Genomic DNA, 24,288 nt, shown 5'->3' with positions numbered 1-24,288 from the left:
GTAGAATGAAATGTAATACTCCATGCTTATCATGAAATAGTGGTTTCTTCCAGTATAATCAGGAAACTAATCAATACTTAGGACACGAGGAAACTTCCATTTTAATCACATCAACATTGTTACTTCTTAGGTTCTGGCATTATCAATGTAGAAAAGTACTTTTTCTTGAGGCAACAGCAAATTAATGGTGCTGATATGAAATACGACAAATCCAATGGCGTCAGCATTGCTTGAGGAATTTTCAGAAATTTAGGTGAATAAAACTATAACCACAAATAAAAGAAAGATGGTTAGTTATGTCCTCTTCTCAGAAGAGTGACAAGCTCTTAAGGTTTCTTGATCTTCTGCAGAATAGCAAGAACATATAAGCTTCCTTCAAATGTTTTAAGGTTGAACATCACAGTTACATTAATAATTTTGGAATTTAGCTTCATTGAATGAAATTTCAAAACGAAGTAACCGATAAAAGGCTGTAAAATTTGGCTAGGAATTATAAACTCTTAAAAGATAATTTTCAAGATACATGCCTCAGACAACATCAGTGTAAAATTCATTTTTACATCCTTCTTGATAATACCTGGCTTCCCAAATTCACAGAAACAAAAATGTAAATAATGAAATCAGAAGTTCTCATATTCAAAGGATGGGGCCTCTTCCCTTTCCACAGCTCATCAGGTTCTCATGTGCCAAAAATGTTGAAAATGCACACATCCAAACACAGTCTCAGCCCAGAGGAACACATGTCCCTGAACCTTCACACCTCTGAAGACAGAGGAGGTGGGGAACATACATGATCCCTCCTCCCATGTGACCTTAACTATTTCTCTCTGTGTGTGTGTGTATATATATATATACACATATATAGATAGATACATATATATATATAGATACACATATATATATATGTCAGGTTTGCTTTATGAGATTATCAGGATAAAATAAAGAGTTAGATTTTCACCTTCTATTATGCTACCTGGTAAAATGATACCCAAAGTAGGTAGAGTACTACCAAGAGATTACACAGTGATTGGTAAAGTGGCCTAAAACAATTAGGCTCTTTATTTATAATTCCCTTTTAAAAGTCATCATTTGACAATAGCTTCAATTTATAACAGCAGATGAAAGAAAGTGAGGTGCCAGGCTATATTAATCAAAATATTCCAAGATAAAAGTACAAAACCTGAAAATAACTTCAGTGAGCTAGACATTTAGAAAGTTACAATTATTAAAACTCTGAATAAAAAGGTCTTGAGAACAGGTCGATCTCAAAACAATATTTTACAATCTTTGGAAAAAATAGGCAGATTTCAAATAACCTGAAGTATGATTTACAGATTTCATACAGCCTGGGTTTAAAAAAATTTTTTTCCTGCAGTGCTGCTCTGCTTTAAAGTGTCTCCTATGAAGTTTACCAGTAATCGCTTCTTTATGCTGCAATGAAACTCTGTTTCTTCATTAACTTCCTGTACATCCCGTCTGGTTTCAAGAGCAGCTCTTCGTGTCTCCCACACTCGGTGACCTTCCCGTGGTCGAGGACAGCTACCATATTGGCGTTCTTGATGGTGGACAGGCGATGGGCAATGATGAACACCGTCCTTCCTTCCATCAGCCGATCCAGAGCTTGTTGAACGAGGTACTCGTTTTCCGCATCCAGCGCGCTACACAGGAGAGCCCACAGGGAAGCCAAGACGTCAGGGCCACGCACACTGTGCACGCGTGTATCTCCCGGTACACGTACACTGGCCCCTCATTAGCAGCCAATTTTCACTATGATCAAAACTGCAGCTTCTTGGGTCAACTATCTATATTTTATATCATAAAGTTACTATAAAAAAAAGAAGCTTTGGACCCTTGATCTCCATAGAACTACTGCCATGTAAGTTAAAAGCATTTTGCACAGTTGCTGATTGGTGGTCAGGGATTCATCACAAATATCTCAACTGGAACTAGAACCCTCAACTCATGACTCGGCCTGCTCACTGCCTCCCAACTGTCATGATTAATTCAGACCCCGTGACTTTAAAGTGTAACGCATTCTCAGCTGTATCACTTGAAGTACAGAATAAAAGTTTGTGATAGAGGAAGAATTTGGTTTAATCCAATTACACATTAAGATAGCCTCACCTGGTTGCTTCATCTAGGAGAAGAATTCTGGGATTCTGAACAAGGAAAAACATTAAAAGGAAAAGAAAACATAGTTTTATTAGAAAAACACAAACTCTCAGTAATAAAACGAAATAAAGTGCTGATACATGATACGACATGGATGATCCTTGAAAACATTCTGCTGAGCGAGAGGAACCAGACACACAAGTCCACCTCGTGTGCGATTCCACTTAGAGGAAATGTCCACAACAGGCACCTCTGCAGGGGCAGAGTCGTTACCTGGGACTGGGGTCAATGGGGAAATAGGCAGGGTGGTGTGCGGATGCTATTTTGGAGGTGACGAAAATGTTCTAAAATTGATTATGGTGATGGATGCACAACTCTGAATACGCTAACACTGAACTGTACGCTTTCCATGGGTGAACTGTAGAGTGTGTGAATTCTATCACAATTAAGCTGCTACAAAAGAAGAAAAACGAGCTCATAAGTGTCTGAGATAAGCTCATAAATGGAAGATTTAGAGATGATTTTAAACCATGATCACAGTGATCAATGAACCAGATATTCTTCATAGTGCAGTTTTAACCTGCTGCTGAATCAACTAACTGTATGAAGTGGGGCTCTTAAGTGAGTCAGATGGAGTGTAGACTCTCAAGGTCCTGCTTGTAGTTTAGCTAGGAGTAGTACACACAGAACTGAGAGACACATAAATTCTAGCTTTGTCTAGGAATCTATCCGTAAGAAATGAAAACACGCCCACACAAAAGCTTGTACACTATTCATTCGGAGCAGTGCTATTCACAACAGCCCTAAACCAGAAACAATCCAAAAGTTCATTAACATTTGGGTGATAAACAAATTGTGGTCTGTCCATACAAAGGAATGGAAAGGAATAAAGTACTGATATAGGCTACAACATGGAGGAACCTCAAAAACTATACTACTGAAAGAGGCTAGAAGCAGAAGACTGTATCTTGTCTGATTCCATTTATCTGAAATGTCCAGAAAGGCAAATCTAGACAAACAGAAAGTAGATGAGTGGCAGGCTGGGGCTGGGAAGGCAGAAGGTTCCAAAAGGGTATCAGGGTGATAGAAATGTTCTAAAATTGGTTTGTGTGATGGGTGCACAACTCAGTAAGTTTACTAAAAGTCACTGAAAAGTACATTTAAAACTGGTCAATTTTATGTAAATCATGCTTCAATAAAGCTGTTTTTTAAAAAAAATCACCTATAAATCTGAGGAGAATAGTTATGTAACAAAGGAGAAGGCCATCATTTCCTAAAAAATACAATGTCTATGACTTCCAGCTTTTCCCTCTCCTCTTAGGAGCCTTGTATTAAGTATTTCAAGTCTACTATTCAGTTTAGCAGGTGATTACAGATTATACAAGTAAGCATACTTGTATTATTTTGGTATTTTGATATAATCACTACTCCACCAGTTAGACTGCATGCTTCTTTAATTTTATTATTTTTTTGTACTGAAGTGCAGTTGATGTACCATGCTGTGCCAATCTCTGCTGCACAGCAAAGTGACTCAGTTACATGCATAGAGATGTTCTTGTCTTAAAATATTCTGTGTGCTTCTTGATGGAAGATCCGTGTGTTAAACTGTTCTCCCTCTGGCTCCTAATACTCAGGAAACACTGGCTAAATTTGGACCACAGGTACTCAGTGGAATTCCCAACTCATCTTTCACCAGAACTGTCAACCATATACCCACCGGCCCCTTCCCAAGAAAAAGGAAGAAGAAAAGTTGCACGTTACAAATCACAGGGTCCCTGATTAAGAACAATGCCAACCCCCGCCGAGAGGCTTCGGGCTTACCTTAAGCAGAGCACGGGCAATTGCAATTCGCTGTTTCTGCCCACCTGACAATGACAATATATACATTTTTAAATTGAAGGCCTTAACAAAAATTCTTGGTAATAGGCTTTTCTGATGAGCCATGTGGCAATTTGAAGGTAGTTTCTCCCAGTCATAGTTGAGATAGATGCGAGAACAGAAACCTACGTTTTAAATATTACAATGTTTCCTCATCTATCTCAAGATTAATAATAACAACAATGATTATCACGGCTAACACTGAGGAATTCCTACGTCCCAGGCATTTCCTGAATGCATTACATGTATTATTTCATTTCACCTCAAAAACAAGCCTTTGAAGTAGATCCTATAGTGATTCTCTTTTACAGGTGAAAAGCTGAGGCACAAATATCCTGAGAGAGGCCTCACAGCTAGTCAGTGGCAGAGCCGAGGTCTGAACAGTGGGGTGTGCTTTTAACCACACACGCGCCGCGCCCCCAAAGAGAGCGCCTCTTGTAGCAGGAAACAAACGGGAAACTCGAGAAAGTTAGGGGTTTCAGAGCAGTACGTGAGATGGACAGGAGCGAAAGGAGCTGGGACTGGTAACGCCATCGTCCGCCCAGAACACTACTCCCTACTTCCACTCTCACGCTGTTTTCTTTTTCCTGCCCCAGGGAACAACCGACACACGCGGTACTTTGTGCGTGTATGAAACTGGGGGCAACAGATAGACTATGCCATGCTAGCCAGCCCCCTTTGTAAAACTCAAATTCTACTAAACGCAAGGGGGCGGTGTGAGGGAAGGGGGAAGGGACAGACAGATGATACTTCCCCTCCTCATCCCTTGTTGCACCCCACCCTCTCCTTCCCCCCAGGGACGCTCTCCTAAGTTATAACTGGTGAAGTCTCAGAGCAGGACTCAACTCACTCCTCCCAACTTAGTTCACGTTAGGAAACTCAATTCCACTTTTGGTGACAAAAACATTCCTTTTTGGTTGATGTTACTGGCTGAACCTACTTATTATTTCATCCAGGACAAGTTAATCATTTAAACTGAAATGGGTGGTGCTGCTAAAAGCTGTCCTCAACCAGGCAACCCCACCCTCACGATGAGGGAAGGAGGAAAAACCCTTCCTTTCCCAATTCTCTGGTTGGTGGGGGTCTGAGTGCTCGGTGTGGGTCAGCAGAGCGGCCACCAAGGGCTCTGGACAGCTCTGAAAACCTCAGTGCCAATGAGCACACGGGGGGGGCCTACTGCTAGACACCCACCCTTCCTCCAGGGTAGACTGAAACCTTTGGTTATTTCATTGGAGATGGAGCTTGAGCATCCTGGTCAAAGGGAAGGACACGCAGCACCTGTTCCAAGGGAGCAGGTGCTGTGCTCATGGGACAGAGCACAGGTAGCTCCCAACCCTACCCCTCCACCTCGGTAATTTCACCACCAGCAGCTTACACTGGCGTCCTGCCCAAGGACACGTCTGTTCCAGCAACACAGTAGAGGTTCTACTCCCGGAACTTCTCCAATCTATCAAAACCCCCGGAACTTCCCCAATCTATCAAAACCCTGGAACTTCCCCAATCTATCAAAAAACATTTTTTCAGCTACTGCCTATCGTTTAAACAAATCATACACAACAAACTTAAAATGTTTTTGTGTTAAACTGTCTGCAGTCTAAGTTCAAGCAAACAGTTTAGCACTGGAAAGGACCCCTGCCTCAGTCCAGCCTGGCAGCCTTCACTCTGACATGGAGGCCTCCACACCCTGCTCGCACACATCCAGTGACAGAGCTCGTCGTGAAAGAAAGTACAGTTGAATATTTGTAATAAAAAAAAATGTGTTTCACCAAAGATTTACTCTTCTATTCATTGGTCCCACTTCTGCACTCAAAAGCAATAGAACTGTTTTCTCTTTTCCTCCTGGAGACACCGCCCCCAAAGGCGATCTGACCTGCAGGGTGAGCCGATACCCCGGGCCAGATGGTGCCACAGCCCTGCGAGCCCCCATTCGTCCAGGACGGGGCAGAGCGGACTCCACCTGGTCCAGGTCTGGACCAGGGCCTGTCTGTGCACAGCCTCACGCTGAGAATGCTTTTTATGTTTTAAAGGAGTCGTTAAAAAATAATAATAAGACTGTGACAGAGACCACATGTGATGCACAAACCTAAATCATCTACTCTCTGGTCCTTTACGGAAAAGTTTGTAAGTCCCGGGTCTACACGTAACCTACGAAGTGGGGAATAAGGAGCTCCTTCAGCTGCACATCTTCCCTGATTCAGTCTCTGCCTCCCTGGACAAATCATCCTGCTATCCGTGGTATCTGTCTTATTTTCTACAATTTTCAAGGATATCGAGTTGCAAAACGTATCTTTTCTGGGATGAGAGAAAGCTGCTGTGGCTGAGTACTACCCAGTGGGACACCAGTGTGAATCTGGAAACACCTCTGGGGTAGAAAGTGAAAGGAACTGGGGAGTTGTCCACATACAAAAGAGATGTGAGAAAACGAAAAACGTTAATTTCATAAACTCTAAGGACAAGAGCCTAATTAGAAAATAGCACTGCGACAGGAAGTGTTTAGAGAGTGTTTGCTGCAAAGGGGTAACAAAAAGGTACCTGAGAGGAGAACGCCCTTTTCTCCGACCACAGTGTTGAATCCTTGAGGGAAATGTCGGATGAAAGCAGCTGCATTGGCTACACCAGCCACTTTCTCTACCTGCTCGGCCGTCACCGAGGAAGGGTCGTCTGCACCATAGGCAATGTTCTCCGCAATTGAGCAAGAAAACAAAATTGGTTCCTACACATTGGAAATAAAACGTATTTATTGCAAATTGCAACAGTCTAGTAAATACAGTGTAGCTTAGTACAATACTTACAGCTAAGACACTAAACGGTTCCCAGAGAATATATACTATTTTTCTGGTTCATTCTCCATAAATATACCCCGTGGGCGATTAAAAAATTCATGCATTAGTACAAGCAGGACTGCCTTTATCACCTGTAGGTCCCCCACTGCAGGACATGGGGTCCCACAGTAGCCACCTGCAAGCATCCAGCACACAGCAGGCGCTCTGTAAACGCAAGTCCCCCTCCCCAAGGAGGACCCCGAGCCCGTCTGCATTCTCCATCTGCCTGCCTTCCAAGGGCAATGGGAGAATCCATTTCTATCTATCACTTTTTTTTAAAACTTTTTTTTATTTTATTAGTTTCTGCTTTATAACAAAGTGAATCAGTTATACATATACATCTGTTCCCATATCCCTTCCCTCTTGCGTCTCCCTCCCTCCCACCCTCCAGTCGGTCACAAAGCACCGAGCTGATCTCCTTGTGCTATGTGGCTGCTTCCCACTAGCTATCTACCTTACGTTTGGCAGTGTATATATGTCCATGCCTCTCTCTCTATCACTTTTTGAAATACACACAGAGCAGACAGGAACGTGGCATTTGGACAGAGCTATTCTGTGGAATAGTCCTAAAAAGCAAATGAACTCCCAGCTTCTTTCTCCCTCCCTAATAAGGCTGTGGCACTGCCTGCCGTTACCCTTGCCCCACCGAGCCAAGCCCCCCGTCACTGCCCCCCACCCAGTGGAGTGGTGCTGAGGGAAGGCTCATTAGAGGAAGAGGCTCAGGAGTGGGGGTGCTTGGGTTTGCCTGCTGTGCACGAAGCTTGGTGATAAAAATACCAATAGCTGTGTCAAAATTCCCCTGCACTGAGTGGTCCTGTGAAAACAGCCTCATCAAAGAGGCTGCATTACATCAAGGTTCTTGAAATCTGCAGCCTCTTTGCAAGGAGACCCTGGCTCTGGCCATAGCCTTTGCTTGCTTGTCTCTGAAACCCATTATGCAAAACAGAAGACTGGCTAGTAATGAAAATGAGAATTGAGGAAGAGCCAGAAGAAGCTAAAAAGTTTTATCTTTTTCTCCCCAATCTTCTAGACTATCTGCATTACAAAGTAATGCCAGTCCCCAGCTTCTGATAAAGTCAATGCTTCGAGTGGTTAAAATGTTTAAGGTTTTCAGGAAACAGCACTATTTACAAACCTAAACAACCTGCCCTGGACATGGGTTTAATACATCTAGAAAACTTCCATTCCTTTTCTTTTGAAAGGCTCAAGACCAAGAAAAAAGCAAATGACAAAAGCAATTTTAAAAGAAAATGTAATAAAAATGGAGCCCTCTCCTCCTACCTGACTCACTGTCCCAATCTTGGATCTCAGCCAGACTGGATTTAGCTGACGGATGTCACGGCCATCAAGACTGATCGTTCCTTGCAGAGAAGAAGGAAAAGAGTCACTGGGTGTCATGGGGCCCATGACTTACGTAAACACAGAAAGGCTCTGGTGTAAAAACTCCAGACTCAGTTTTTTAAAGATTAGATACTCAAAATCTCCAAACAGAATCTAAACCAATGTATTTTAGGGAATTTCAGAGCTAAAAGGGACTTTTCTGGATTGTCCACGCCTACTACCTCCCTGCAGTGGTTAGATGACTAAGCCCACCTAGCTCATCCACCCAGCTCGCCTTCCCGAGTAAGCACAGCTGGAGAGTCTGCCATCTGCAACTAACACTCCGTTTGACACGGTGGCAGAGTGCTTCAACAGTCAGACGTAACTCTGTGACCTCAGCTGACAGAATTACCTCTACACCTTGAGGGAACGCAATCATGCTTCCCGATTACAATGACGGCGACCAACACAAGAAATCCCATTCCTTCTCAGTTAGGTGTGTGGCATTATACAAGCCAGCTGTAAACTTTCATAAACCTACAAAAACCTGAGGTCTTGACTTAAAAAGTGTAAGTGTTCTATAGGCTATACAAGGCAGGAATGTAAGTGTAGTTGCTTTTCTCCTTAATTTATTCACTGTGATGAAGAAACTAGAGACTTAGTATTTTGACTTGATTTGCATCCCCCTCACTAGGATTTTTCTAAACTCAGAATTTTACAGCAAGTAGAGGGTAAACCAATGCAGTGATTCCAGAGGCAAACAGTGTAGTAATACCATTTTAATGCACTTGGTGGTTCTGTGGGTCAGGATCTGTGAGTCAGATAATTACCTGGCACATAACCAGCTCTCACACTGTTGTAACCAAAAAGGCCATAAGACATACTCTTTAAATTCATGGTTTTATTTTATACCGACAATTGTTGTCTTGCTGAGAAATACCATTCTTTTTTTTTTTTTAAATATTTGTTTATTTAATTTTATTTTGGTTGCGTTGGGTCTCAGTTGCGGCATGCACGTGGGATCTAGTTCCCTGACCAGGGATCGAACCTGGGCCCCCTGCACTGGGAGCGCAGAGTCTTAGCCACTGGACCACCAGGGAAGTCCCCATCATTGTTTTCTTAATCCAAAAACAGACTATCTTCTCCGAGCTCTGATACAAAGAAGGATATCAACTCTGTAACTGTGTGTGGTGATGGATGTTAACTCGACACGCTGAGGTGACCGTTTCACAGTATATACATGTATGGAATCATTATGCTCTCCAACACCTAAAACTAATATGTTGTATGTCAACTGTATATTTTAAAAAGATATGAAAAAGTAAAATAATGTGTTCTCTGCTCTGAAAACTGCTATAATCCAGTTAAAAATTAAAAAAAAAAAACCTGAATGAGAAAAATCCATAAGAAAATCTCTACTACCACAAGAAAGCTTCAACGGAGCAGCGGCCCAGAAGCAAATCAGTGACGGCCACGTGCCCTGTCTGCACACCAGCCCCAGGCAGGAGGACCGGAGGGCTGCAGGGAGAGCCCGGGCTCCTGCACAAGCCCAGGGCCGGCACAGAGTGGCACTTACTCATGGTGCTGCCGTGGCCGGTGGTGCTGAGCAGCCCCGAGGCACCTTCTTGGAGCCCCTCTCCCAGTGGAGGAAGCACCACACGGGAGACGAGGAGGTGGGGTTCAGGAAGTCACTCTGGACCTGAGTGGCGAACACAAGATATACAATGTGCCCGACGGGCCCTCTGTACTAGCTGCCATAGCCCGAAAAGTGAATCCTCTGTCTGGGATTTCCTTGCTGGGAACAAACCCTCTGCGTTCAGAACTCGCGCACTGCACGGCCCCTGCGTAATCTGACCCTCTCTGGGGGCTCAGGAGAGGCCTCCCGTCCTACAACGTGCTCAGCCACTCACCAGCGCTGGGGTCGTACAACCTCAGCAGGAGAGAAATCACTGTTGATTTGCCAGAACCACTTGGGCCAACCAGCGCTGTGATGGATCCTGCTGGGATAGAAAGGCTGAAATCCTGGAATATGGGAACCTCTGGGCGAGCTGGATAGGCGAAATGCACGTTCTTGAACTCCAAAGCGCCCTGGAAGCTCTTCTCGTTTAAAATGGCCCCCTCTGCAAGGGAAGATGGAGCTCCAATCACTCAGGGCAAAGCTCATGCTCACAGTGGAGCCCAGTGCCCGCCTGTCTGACTGCAGACGCGGCCCAGCATGGCGAGTCCTGGAGTCTGGGCTCTTCCCGGGCAAGTCGGGAGGCCTCCGACCAGCGCTTCCCTGAACCCGCTCTGCACGGGCAGTACAACCATATGCCCGCCACTTGGCTGGAGTCTCACAGCCCTGAGAGGTAGAAGTCCCCATCCCAGCCTTACTGACGGGACGCCAAAGTGAAGAGGAGCCAGCCTGGCCGTGCCAACCGAGCCGTGGATGGAGCTTCCAGCCCGGGAGCCATGCGGGCGAGCCCAGTGGCCTTCCCCCTGTATGCTGCCTCTGCGGTTCCCTTGTCTAGGGTTTACCTCACCTTCTCTAAATCAATGTTTTGAGAGGATGATGATGAACAGGCAAGTGCTGCACAACAGCCCCAGAGCTAGAGGGGGTCAGAGGTCTGCTCTGTCCTGTGTAACCTTGCTCCTGACTTGGGAGCAGGGGCTCAATCTCTCCCAGCCTGTCATAGTGGAGAATACCGGGCGTTCACTACTGACCTGGGGCCAACCGCCAGTACCTAGGGATCAGTGAGCAGCTGGCAGCGGTTGCCACTCACAGCCCCGTCCCCCGAGCCCTTGGCTGGCTGGCCCAGGCCGCACAGCTGCCCCGAGTGCCGGCTTCCCGGGAAGCAGCTGACTAAGGAGACAGCTCCAGCCAATTAGCACCAGCACCCTCCACCCCACCCCCGAAGCCAGGCATCTCAGAGGCTTTTATACGTGTGATCCCTCTTCCTGTCCTCCCTCCCCCTGCCCACACAAACGTCAAAAGCACCAAGGAAGACAAGTCTGGGCACTGGCCGGGCCCTTCCTATCTGCACCCCTGAGCTGCACTCACTTCCACCCTGCTGTCTGTGGCAGCAAATCGCCTGCAGGGAGGTAAACAGTGGCTGCCCACTTTGTGGTCAGTCCCCACGCCTCCAGGGATGCCCTGGGGCCCCGTGACAGCACCCAGCAGCTGTCCTTCCTCACCGCCCACCCCATTGATGGCCCTGTCCCTGCCATGTGCAAGGGACAGCATCCCGTTCACGTTCGTCCATCCCAAGGCAGGCAGGAAGCTGGTGTCACAGTCCGAAACCACATTTGTTTAATCCCAGCAAAGAGGAGCAAACCCATTTCAGACCCACCATTGAAAGGAAGCTCCGGTTCTCTCTCGAGGAGCTCCCAGAGGCGGCCCCCGGCACCCAGGCCCTTCATCAGCTCTGAGTAGAAGGAGCTCAGCCCTGAGGACGAGAAGCAAAGGCACACGTCTATCACGGGTACCAGCAAACAGCCCTCTGCTACTCCCGCCCCCCTGGGAACAGCGATCACAACCTGCTGTTAATACAGAATCTGATTTGAAGCAGCTACCTGGGAATCCATCAGAGTTCCCTCAGTCTCATACCCTTGTGTTCCTTCAGTTTCTCCTCCTCCAATTTCATTACTTCTAATAAGGATTTAATGTTTGGTCAGATCAGGGAATTTATAAATACATATAGGCATACTAATCAACCACTGAATTAAAATCACAATGTTACATAAAAGTCTACCTACTACCTACTCAAAAACATAGCAATATAAATAAAATATAATGCTTATCCCATACTTATAAGGAATTTAAGGTACCCCAATATTCATTTAAAAGACATATCCACATAATCAAACCCTCCTTTCAGACACTCAACAAATAAACTTTTACCAGGCTAAAAACTGAAAAGAAATTTGGCAATGTTAAATACTCCAACCTCTCCTTTTTTTTTTTTTTTTTTTTGCCGTACCCGGGCTTCTCACTGTTGTGGCCTCTCCCGTTGCGGAGCACAGGCTCCTGACGCGCAGGCTCAGTGGCCATGGCTCACGGGCCCAGCCGCTCCGCGGCATGTGGGATCCTCCTGGACTGGGGCACAAACCCGCGTCCCCTGCATCGGCAGGCGGACTCTCAACCACTGCGCCACCAGGGAAGCCCCAAACTTCTTCTTAAAGCCACCTTTGAACTATGATTTAATTAATGATTTAAACTCCAAGTACACTCCATGTCAACTGCCAGAACATATACTTGTAACACTTTCCCTCAGTAAGGATGCTGAAAAAATGCAATTCAAATATTCTGTCTAAGGTATACGGTTATTTATACAAGATACGGTGGATTAAAACCTTCAGGTTAAATTAAGAATGCATTGGTCAGAAACAGAGCCACATACATATAGTCAGTTGATCTTTGACAAATGAGCAAATGCAATTCAATGAAGAAAGGGTAGACTTTTCAACAAATGGTGCTGGAACAACCAGACATCCATGTGCAAAAAATGATTCAGGACACAGACCTTACCCCTTTCACAAAAATTAACTCAAAGTGGTCTAAACGTAAAACGCCAAACTAGAAAACTCTGAGAAGATAACATAAGAGAAAAACATATATGACCTTGTGTTCAGCAATGACTTTTTAAGTATCATATCAAAAGCACAATCCACAAAAGAAAAACTTAAGGAAGTTAGAGTTCATTAAAATTAAAAACTTCTGCTCTGTGAAAGACACTGTCAAGAGAATGAGAAGACGGGTCACAGTCTGGGAGAAATTATTTGAAAAAGACACATCGACAAAGGACTGGTATCCAAAATACAGTAGTTCCCCCTAATCCGCGGGGGATACGTTCCAAAACCCCCGTGGATGCCTGAAACCGTGGTGCCCCATATATACTACAGCTGACCCTTGAGCAACACAGGGGTTAGGGGCGCCAACCCCCTCGCATGTGAAAATCCATGTATAACTCTGTAGTAGGCCCTCTGTAACTGCATCCGTGGATTCTGTAGTACTACAGTACGTATCTATTGAAAAAAAATTCTGTATAAGTGGACCCTCACAGTTCAAACCCGTGTTGTTCAAGGGTCAACTCTATTTTTTTCCTACATACACATACTTAAGATAAAGTTTAATTTATAAAGAGTAACATTAATAGTAAAATAGAATTATAACAATATACTGTAACAAGTCATGTGAATGTGGTCTCTCTCAAAGTATCTTGTACAAATTAAATGCCTTTTCCATCTTAACTAAGCAGTGTGGTGTAACTTTTGCAGTCTGAGGTGCGACAGCAACACCAGCACAAATTTCTTTTTCCTTCTTCACAATTTCATGACCAGAAGACTCATTCTTACCATAGATCTCAGTAACCTCAGCATATGATTTTTTCTCTTTCTTTATGAAATCAAGAACTTTCACCCTTTCACTTAAAGGAAGCACTTCATGGCTTCTCTTTGGCATATCTGAATTGCCAGCATCACCACTCTTGCAATTTGGGGCCATTATTAAGTGAAACAAGGGTCACATCAATACAAGCACTGCAGTACTACACAATGCATCTGGTCACCGAGACGGCTACCAAAAGACTAACGGGTGGGATGCGCTGGACAAAGGGATGGCCCATGTCCCAGGCAGGACAGCATGAGATTTCATCACGCTACTCCGAATGGTGTGCAATTTAAAATTTATGACTTATTTCTGGAATTTTCCATTTAATATTTTCAGACTGCAGTTGACCACAAGTAACTGAAACTACAGAAAGTGAAACCGAGGATAAGGGGAGACTATTGTATACAAAGAATTCTTAAAACTCAACAATAAGAAAACAAACAGCCAATTAAAAAATGGACAAACAGACATCTCACCAAAGAAGATACACCCATGGCAAATAAATATATAAAAGGATACTCTGCATCAAATCACCAGGGAAAAAAGCAAATTATGACAACGAACCTATCAGAACAGCAAAAATCCAAAATTCTAACACCACCAAATGCTGGTGAGGATGTGGAGCAACAGGAACTCTTATTCAGGGCTGGTGGGAGTGCAAAATGGTGCAGCCACTTTGGAAGAATGTTTGGTGATTTCTTACAACACTAAACATACTGTTACCATATGCAATCTAGCAATCGTGCTCCTTTGTGTTTACCCAAAGGAGATGAAAACTTATATCCACACAAAAACCTGCACACAAATGTTTACAGCAGCTTTATTCATAACTGCCAAAACTTGGAAGCAACAAAGATGTCCTTTTAATGGATAAACTGCGGTCCATCCAGACAACATTAAAAAGAAAAGAGCTACTGAGCCATGAGAAGACATGGAGGGACCTTCAATGCCTACTACTAAGTGAAGGAAGCTAAGGTAAAAGGCTCCACACTGCATGATTTCAACAATACGACATCTGGAAAAGGCAAAACTGTGGAGACAGTAAAAAAATCAGTGGTTGCCAGGGGTTGGCGGGAAGGAAGGATGAATAGGCAGAGCACAGAGGATTTTTAGGGTAGTGACACTACTCTGTAGTGGATACATGCCATTATACATTTGTCCAGACCCACAGAATGTACACCACTACGAGTGACCCCCTAAGGTAGACTCTGGACTTAGGTAACGTGTCAGTGTATATTCATCGATTATAACAAATGCACCATCTGGTGGGGGATGCTGATAAATGGGGGAGTCTGTGCATGGGAGGTGGGGGGTCTATGGGACTCTCTGTACTTTCTGCTCAACTTTGTTGTGAACCTAAAACTGCTCCTTTTTTTTGGCTGCGTTGGGTCTTTGTTGCTGCACACAGGCTTTCTCTAGTTGCGGCGAGTGGGGGCTACTCTTGGTTGTGGTGCGCAGGCTTCTCATTGCGGTGGCTTCTCTTGTTGCAGAGCATGGGCTCTAGAGCTCAGGCTCAGTAGTTGTGGCACATAGGCTCAGTAGTTGTGGCTCACGGGCTCTAGAGCGCAGGCTCAGGAGTTGTGGCTCACGGGCTTAGTTGCTCCGTGGCATGTGGGATCTTCCCGGACCAGGGCTTGAACCCGTGTCCCCTGCACTGGCAGGCGGGTTCTTAACCACTGTGCCACCAGGGAAGCCCCTAAAACTGCTCTTTTAAGAAGTCTATTAATTGGAAGGAAGGAAGGAAGGAAGGAAGGAAGGAAGGAAGGGAGGGAAAGTCAAGGGAAAGAGTCGGAAGTAGTTCACAACATAGTAAAGAGTTTAGACTCTGGAAAACAGAAACAAAGACAAAATGGCCCTGGATAAACAAAATGTGGTCTATCCATACAATCGAATATTATTCAACCACAAAAAGGAATGAAGTACATGCTACAATGTGGGTGAACTTTGAAAACATGCGAAGGGAAAGAAGCCAAACACACAAGGCCACAAACTATATGATTCCATTCACGTGAAATATCTGGAATAAGTAAATACATACAGATAGGAAGCAAACTGGTTGCTAGGGGCTGGGGAGGGGGGTATAGACTGCTTGATGAGTATGGGCTTTTCTTCGAGGTGAGGAAAATATTTTGGAACTAAACAGAGGTAGTGGTTGCACAACACTGTGAATGTACTAAATGCCACTGAGCTGCACATTTAAAAATGATTATGTTTGTGTTACATGAATTTCACCTCAATAAAAATGTAAGAAAAAAAGATATTGGGTTCGATAGGAAGATGTAAGAGCTTTCTCTGGTATAAAATAAACAAGCATATTTTCCTTCAAATAGCACCTCTGACCCTCTCACAACAGAAAATAAATGTAGAATTTACTGTGGGTTTTTTTTCAGTAAAATCTATTGTAAGCAAGAACCAACATATAAAAATTCTGATTTATTTAATTAAAAAAACAGGATTTCTTGATTGCAGATTCATTACAGAATCACTCTAAATGGTGAGCTTCACAAAAACATTTAAAACCCAACTCAACCTGTAACAGGTCCCTACAGTCCTGCCCACACTTCACTCCTCTCTCCACCGCCAGATGGCAGGAACCATCAACCAGAGCTGTGTGGTGGCCTGTGGCTCAGGAGGCCAAGCCTCCCGAAATCTCAAGCACAGATAAAGCCTCAGCAGCACGTCTGTGACCAGGGGAGGTAACTGACTCCCAGGGGATGGGAACTGTGTTTCCAACCAATTTCTGTGCAAGACACAGCTATGAACTTGGGACAAAAGGTAGGGCAGCAGAACACCCCAAAACAGAGGTAGTGTCTATCAGGTCAAGTACTATGGAAAAAAGGAGGTGTCAGCAGAGGGACTAAGAAAGATCAAGACAAATGTGGCAGAAGACGCAAGATTGGGGCGGGGGCAGGAGGAAAGCTGACAGCGGTCAAGCGTGGACCGTGCACAGGAAGGCCACAGAGAGGGAAGGTAGCGGCAGACAAGTCCGCTCTGAGGTGGGACAGAAGGCTGAAAGGAACCCACCCACACGGGTGTGCAAGCCTACAGCCCGACAGGCCCAACCCAAGAGACGGAGAGAAAAGAGCAACACGGTCATCGCTCTGTCCTCCTGAACTGGCCCTCTCGCTTCCCAAGTCACTCAGCACCCGGAAGTGTCTTGATCAGGTTTGTCTTCAAGACCAGCCAGAGGAACTAAAATGCTATTTTTAAAGGGGTCTCTGGAAATCTCAGTCCAGAAAATATCCTCACTTGCTGACTGCAGATGTCTAAGGAAAAGCCTATACCTTTAACCAGTAGAAAACCCTGAAAACAACAAGAGTGTCGATTGAGGTGACCCCCATGGGATACCTGAGCTCCTTGAACCAGACTTCAATGTTTATCTAACCTTTCCATCTCTTTTCAAAGAGAAGAAGGAAAACAAAAAGCAGGAAATCATCTGCTCCCAGTTGGCTGGGGCCTCAGGAAAGCTACGGAGAAGAAAACCTCACAGACTCCATGGATCTTGCTTCCCTTCACTCAGTAGACAATGAAAGCTCATCTCTGACAGATTCTTGACAAAAGCAAGCAACTGTGCTTCATGTACTCTATCGTTTATATTTGTGATTGTTCACTAGTTTTGAACATGGCTGACTTTGTACAGAAAGAACTTTACTCCCCACCAGTGACTTGCCCATCATGGAAGCATCACCACCAGAGGACGGGGGTTCCTGTACATGCCTGTTCACACCACCCTTCCTCCCCAGCATCCATCCTACGGTGAAAGGGAACAGGCTGTCCTACATGCAGCTGGAAAGAGCTCCAGTGAGACCCGGAGCTCCACCAGCTACGGGGGGCCTCCAAAACCCTGGAAATTCCTGACCCCGGGGAGGATCCCACTTGTATCTTTGCTCTTTCTTTCAAAGTCAAGTTGGAGTAACATTCTAGGAGAGGTTTTTGCAGTTAGTTAATTGATGAGAGGTGGAGTAATGGGAAAGTTAAGTTTTCATTTCAGAAACTGTAACCCTATTTTTGATTTGTAATTCCCCAAGCCTATTTAAATTATGTACCTCCAATGCTTAATCCAACCCAGAAAGCATACATGAGGAAGGAAGAGAGTTCACCCACTGTCATGTGGGCACTACCCATCAGCAGTCCTCCTTTGTACAGGACAGAAAGCACGATCAGGTTCCCAGAGAGCCCGGTCTGTCAAGGGAAGAAAACACAGAGGTCAGGTGGGAACCACAGTCGCCAAATGCAAAAAGCATTCACATGGCCTATAATTCCCTTTATGCATTTCACCATCAAGCAAGATTTTTCCAAAATACTAAACAAGTTTTAATCTGAATTTAAAACTACTTTTGAAATATCACAATATTGAAGGAAATAATCTCATTAACACAGAAACCTGAACACTAAGCCACCTGTCAGATTCCTATTTTACTCAATCTAATCAATTTGCAAAGGAGAAGAATGATAGTAAGGAGGCCTTCCCTAACTGGAGGGAATCAGCACACTAGATGGTGATGGGCCGGGCAGGCCGCACTGAGAAGCTAGAGCCCTGCATCCACTCACCTGCCCTGACCTGAGTTAGGTGCATGGTCATGGTCGCTGTAAGCGCTGCCTCCTTGGGCCTCCCCATCCGTTAAGTCACGGCCGTTACTGAATCACCTCTAACATTCTTTCCAGTTTGAACATATTATGAATTTGCCATCATGGTGATTTTCTAGTTCAGTGTCCTACCCAAGTGCATTGTGGTCAACGTGATCAATTTTCTTATACTTCCTTCTTGAAATACACTGAGATTACTTTGGTTAATCCTCAGTGGGTCTCAAACTGCCTGCATCAGAATGACCTGGGGCTAAAACACAGATTGCCAGCCCCATCCCAAGAGTTCCCCATTCAGGACATCCAGAGTGGAGCTGAGAATCTGCGTGCCTAACCAGTTCCCAGGTGAAGCTGACATGCCTGGTCCGGACCACACTCTGAGGATCAGTGCCCAATCCCACACTGTCCTGGTCTCACCACCTTTCCTTTAATTACATTTACTTGTTTTCCTCCTCCTTCACAAAAATATTTTAAGGATGGTAATTCTTACTCTTGAGGGAGAAGTATTTTCTATGTATGGCAAGATTCACAGAATAAAAACCCCTCCCAATCCCAACGTCTACCCTTTTCACTCTTTCCAAAATGATCTACTTACTGCTCCAAAGAAACCAGCCCGAGCAAATGCCTCTTTCCTTGCTAACTGCATCACATGGTCCACTTTGCTGGTGTATTTCTCTATTTCAGTCATTTCTTTCCCAAAAGCTCGAACAGTTCTTATATTTCCAATACGTTCCTCAGCTAGCTGGGAGAAATAATACATATATTTCGAGGGAGGCAAAATTAAAATGTGGTTCTCATTTTTAAGATACTATCAACAGAAAGCTGCTCATGATATGCAACTAAGTCAAAAATAGATTTCAAAGCAGAGTATATGATAAACAATCCTGTTTTTGTAAACAAATATATATCTATACATAGACACATCATATATATAGGTAAATAGATAAATGGGAAGGTAGGTACATAGATAAAGAAATATATTTTACGTAGTGAAAAAGATAGATGAAAAGGATAGACTCCAAAATGTTAATAACATTCATTCTGAGAGCTAGAATTATGCATGTTATTTTTTCTCTTTATATTCTCAAAATTTTAGTTCCATAAATATGCATGGCTTTGTAACATGAAAATATAAGTTATTTTTAAGTTTTAAAAAAGACAATACTGGATAGCATTACAAAGCTACCTTTATTAATTAATGAAGGACAGAGTATCATCCAGAAACTATTTTCAGAATATAATTAGCTTTTTCGTCCTATAAGAAATAGTGACAGTAAGAAGTTCACACAATGTACAGTCAAGTGGGCTCAACGCTGAGGTGTGGGTAGTAATCTAGTCTAGAAGGCAGAGTAGTACTTTGTGTTGCTAAGATCCGGGGGGCTAGTGTAAGGAAAAGGAAGTACTTTTTTGAAAAGCTTCAGCACATCCCTTAGGGTCTGCCCACCGATACCCTGGCTCTGAGTTCATTCAAGTGGAGACCACACCAGGGAGGGGCCTTTACCTGAGTGGCTTGTGCCAGGGAGTCCTGAGTGACTTTGGTCAGTTTCCGTAGGTATCGGCCATAAAGCACAGCAAGGATGGATATTGGAGGCACCACACTCAAAACAAAAGTGGCCAGATTAGGGGAGACAAAAAACTGTCAAAAACAAAAGCCAAAAGGTATTGTGTTACACAGAGTAGCAGGACATTCTCACTGCCCACTCTGAGTGTGTGTGTGTTGAAATTAACAGGCAGGCTTAAAGGTGCTGTCTCAACATCGTACATCCGGTTTTGGTAGAACTTTTCAAACATTTTCAGTCTTCACAAAGCCCCATGAATATTCAGCCTGCCACACAGGAGTGACGCGACAGAGAGCTGCTGAAGCAAGGGTGGGGCTCTTTTACCCTCCACTGCTGCACCACTACTGGCACAGCGCAGGAGCAGGGCTGTGTAAATCAGCCCGCGCTGTTCCATGACAGAGAAGGGGGGCAGGACGCGAGCAGAGGAAGGAGGCCGCCTTCTGCTCCACGTTGGCCAGACCACACCAGGAGTTCTGCATTCAGGTCCAGATCAAGGGCTCTGAACAACCTGAGCAATATCTCACTGAAATGACTCAGGTGGCAGCAAGACCAAAAATACCCACATCATATGACAGAGTTGAAAGAACTCTTGGCAGGGGGTGTAACAACCAAGTTAGAGCTGTTTCCGCAGCTCAGAGGACTGGAATCTCAGTCGGATGCATCTAGACTCAACAAAAGGAGGAGTCTCCTAACAACTGGAGTTGCTCGAAGGGGAAGTAACACAGTGTGGTTTTCCCGTAGCCAACCCTGCAATTAGGTGATTGTATTTTAAATGGTACTAGCATCTCTTCAAAAAATTATTAATTATAAAATAGTATCATCAGTACAAGGCTCTCCTAAAATGCTGAGGAAAAGCTGCAGACTGAAATGTAAAGGACGAAGCACGCAATCATTCACTTATTTACTCATTGGTTGCCTAATGCCTTCATGCAGCGAACACTATTCTAGGCACCTGGGAGATAACTGACCCACGTGGAGCTTCCTCCAAGGGGACAGCAAAGGTGAGAGAAAGAGAGAGAAACCACAGGGTCACGTGGTCTTGGAAGAGCAAGTACACCGAGGCCCTGAGGCAGCAATGAGCTCAGCACCTTGATCTATGGGACGACCCACCCTGAGCAGACAAGCAGACGCTGGGATGGCAGTGGCCACAGGACACATGCAGGGGCAGCGAGGCACCCAGGCAGGTCTCAACACAGCACAGCCCAAGCAAGCCCTCTGCACGGGGGGCAGGAGCATCCCTCGGTACCCCCCAGGCCCTGGGGACGGGCTCAGAACCCTCCCTCCCTGTGCTCCGGTTCCACGCTTAGAAATAACCTTCTGAAGAATATCGCGGGGTGCTGTCATGCAAGGAGCGCTGGAGTATCAGAACACACTTCTTAATGGTGGGAGGAAGACCCCCAAACGTAAATTACCAAACTGGCAGTATGGTACAGACATCATTAGGTTCTTGGGAGCAGGCTTACCACAGTCGGGTCCAGGGAGCCCATGAGAAACAAAGCACACTTCTGTTCCTCCAGAGCTAAAGGCCAGGTCCCAGGGGATGCCCCCTTGTGAGGCCCTGCTATGAGCTGAGTGTTTGCGTCCCCCCAAAATTCATATGCTTTAAGCCTCCATGGGGCTGGACTTGGAGATGGAGCCTCTAAGGAAGGAGTTAAGGTAAAATGAGGTTATAAGGGCGGGGGCCCTGATCTGATAGGATTCGGGTCCTTAAGAGAGGAGACACCAGCGAGTCAGCTCTCTCCCCACAAGCATGGAGGAAAGGCCTTGTGAGCAGAGCACACAGCGAGAGCATGGCTGCCCACAAGCCAAGAGAAGGGGCCTCAGAATGAACCTACGTTGTCAGCACCTTGATCTGGGATTCCCAGACTCCAGAACCACGGGAAATAAACTTCTGTTGTTTGAGCCCCCAGATGTAGTACTCTGCTATGCAACTCAAGGTACTAAGGCTCCCTCCCTCTGATGAGTCACCTGCCCTACACTGGGACTCTCTTCACCTGCTACAGAAAGAGGTTCCCAGCTCTTCCTGAGCCCTAAACTATTAATATCTGGAAATGGTGCTTTAGTTCAGGAGGGCCCTTCTCCCAGAATTTTGCTTCTCTCTTGGCTGGGCATACATAAGATTTCAAAGCTGTCTTCCATTCTGTACATCAGATCTTACAGGCTCAACATATCCTTCTGCTCTGGACTGAATGCCCTGTGGGACACAGGACAGAAAACCAAGCTTTTCCACCTGTGAGAAAAGATCAGTTACCGTCCTCGTTCTAGGGGTCTAGAAGTGCACTAAGATGACAGCCTCTCACAGCTACTGAGCACCTGAAATGTGGCCAGTGTGCTGGGGAACTAAATCTTGCATTTTATTTAGTTTTAATTAAAATTTAAATTTAAAAACTGATATTCCATTTCTATTCAGTTATTGGTAAAGTTTTAAGTATGTCTGGGAATTTGGGTATGTTAATATACTTTTTCAACCACAAATTTTATGAAATCTAAATACAGATCAGGTATTCCCAATGAAAATTTAACATCCAGATTTAGATGTTCCATAAGTATAAAATACACACTATATTTTGGGGGCCTCCCTGGTGGCGTAGTGGTTAAGAATCCGCCTGTCAATGCAGGGAACAAGGGTCCAAGCCCTGGTCTGGGAAGATCCCACATGCCACGGAGCAGCTAAGCCCGTGTGCCACAACTACTGAGCCTGCGCTCTAGAGCCCACGAGCCACAAATGCTGAGCCCGCGAGCCACAACTACTGAAGCCCACACGCCTAGAGCCCATGCTCCACAACAAGAGAAGCCACTGCCATGAGAATCCCGTGCACCGCAACAAAGAGCAGCCCTCACTCGCCGCAACTACCCGCGCTAAGCAACTAAGACCCCAAAATTAAATAAATAAATAAATTTATAAAAGAAACACACTATATTTTGAAATCTTAATATGAAAAAATAATTTGAAATATCTAACAATTTTTATATTAAACACATGTTGAATTGATTTTTGTTTCTATTAATTATTAAGATTAATCTCATCTCACCTTTCTTTTCGTTGTTTTTTTTTTTTAATTTTTTTTGGCCAAGCCACGCAGCTTGTGAGATCTTAGTTCCAGTTCTGCGACCAGGGATTGAATCCGGGCCCACAGCAGTGAAAGCACCGAGTTTTAACCACTGGACCGCCAGGTAATTCCCTCTTTTTGCTTTTTAGAACGTGGCTACTAGAAAATGTAGGCACACGTGGCCTGCACTACATTCCTACTGGCCAGCCGCGAAGGTCTGAAGAGACCCCTGGTGTGAAGAAGGGAGCTGGGCTCAAGCCCCCAGCTAAGGTAGGGACACGGGCCTGGGTGGGGCAGACTCCCCTAAGGGAGGGCAGAGCTGCCTGCGTGCAGGAGGGGACCTGCTCCTGACAGGAGGAGAGGAAACGAGGCCTCCGTCCCATCCAGACGGCAGTGGCAGCTTCCTGACTTTGGGGATGGAACTGACACCCCTCCTCTGACCCACGCTCAGGACCCGAGGGCCCTCCCACCACCTTCACACGTTCTCGGAAAACTCAGGCAACAAGGTAATTTTTTCTAAATGCAACGGTCCGTTCTCCAGACAGGAATTCATTGCGGAGAAGTGAAGGCGCAGGTGCCACCAAGGAAGCAGCTGCTCCAGGTCCCCGCGGCCTCTGCGACAGCGATGAGAACAGCTCACCGGAGCGCACCTCACGCCTGAGAAGAGGGCGCGGGCCGAGCCCCGGCCGCAGGGCGCCCCAGCAGCCGGGCCGACATACCATCATGCCAATGCCAATGGAAGCCTGGGCTCCGGCCCTGAGCCCGTCCGAGAGGTTCTCGGTCACCGACCGCCCCAGCAGGGCCGCGTCCGAGGACAGGCGGTTGATCAGCTCTCCGGTGCGCGTCTTGTCAAAGAAAGCGACCTCCTGCCTCAGAACCGAGGAAAAGAGCGAAGCTCTCAATCTATTCACGATGCGCTGACCTGCAAGGCAAAGAGCACTGGCTTCGGCTTGGGCTCAGCCGCTAACACGCAGCCACGCGGCCCGAGGTCGGCGCCTCTCCTGAGCCGCAGCCCCGGAGGCCTGTCTGCGCCGGCTCAGGTGCGGTGGGAGCCCGGGCGCGCTGCCCGGCACGCGCTGGTGACCAGCACCGACCTCCTCTCGGTGCCCACAGCCCGAGGACAGGATATAGCGGTAACTGGAATGTGACCAAGAGACTTTTGTAAAGTATAACTTACAGAGAAGTTTTACGACGTTAACTCCTCAAAAGCTAATTTTGCTTCTCCTTCGCAATCCTTTCCTGGATTGAACTTCAAATGGCAAGAACTGGTTAATTATCTACAGAGTATTTCATCAGCTAAATGGCCAGCAACCGACTCGGAGTCGGGTGTCCCGGGCTCTAGCGTCACTGTGGTGTCACCGCCTACTAACAAGCAGGCCTCACAGTGACACCGACCACTATCGCCCGGCCCCGCCTGCAGGGGCGGCACAGCGCGGGGCACGTCCCGGCTTCTGCGGCCGCCTCACTCAAACCTCCCGGAAGGCACACAGGCGACTGCGCTGCAATTCACAGGAGAGGCGGGTTGAGCACAGAGCACGTGATCTACAACAATCCCCAGCCCGGTGTTGGCCCTGTCCCCCGCTTGGTGGAGGAAG

General features: G+C 45.8%; 1 protein-coding gene across 1 annotated transcript in view; it reads right to left on the bottom strand.

Moving 5' to 3' along the window:
• The window catches only part of ABCB10 (ATP binding cassette subfamily B member 10), a gene marked incomplete at its 5' end in the record, with an annotated part of 32,890 nt that continues 8,602 nt past the window's right edge, over positions 1–24,288 (bottom strand). Inside the window, 12 exons of the mRNA XM_079706418.1 lie at positions 1–263; positions 1,413–1,658; positions 2,125–2,159; positions 3,934–3,977; positions 6,523–6,703; positions 8,094–8,173; positions 10,043–10,252; positions 11,462–11,557; positions 17,547–17,682; positions 18,680–18,826; positions 19,586–19,720; positions 23,413–23,615. Of these exons, the coding sequence (XP_079562544.1) occupies positions 1,427–1,658; positions 2,125–2,159; positions 3,934–3,977; positions 6,523–6,703; positions 8,094–8,173; positions 10,043–10,252; positions 11,462–11,557; positions 17,547–17,682; positions 18,680–18,826; positions 19,586–19,720; positions 23,413–23,615 (1,499 nt within the window). The 3' untranslated portion in view covers positions 1–263; positions 1,413–1,426. The remainder of the gene's footprint in view (positions 264–1,412; positions 1,659–2,124; positions 2,160–3,933; positions 3,978–6,522; positions 6,704–8,093; positions 8,174–10,042; positions 10,253–11,461; positions 11,558–17,546; positions 17,683–18,679; positions 18,827–19,585; positions 19,721–23,412; positions 23,616–24,288) is intronic.

The sequence above is a fragment of the Hyperoodon ampullatus genome, assembly GCF_949752795.1.
Source record: "Hyperoodon ampullatus genome assembly, chromosome: 1".
Lineage (NCBI taxonomy): Eukaryota > Metazoa > Chordata > Mammalia > Artiodactyla > Ziphiidae > Hyperoodon > Hyperoodon ampullatus.
Note: the sequence above shows the minus strand (reverse complement) of the source record. Positions and strands in the feature narration are given on the sequence as shown.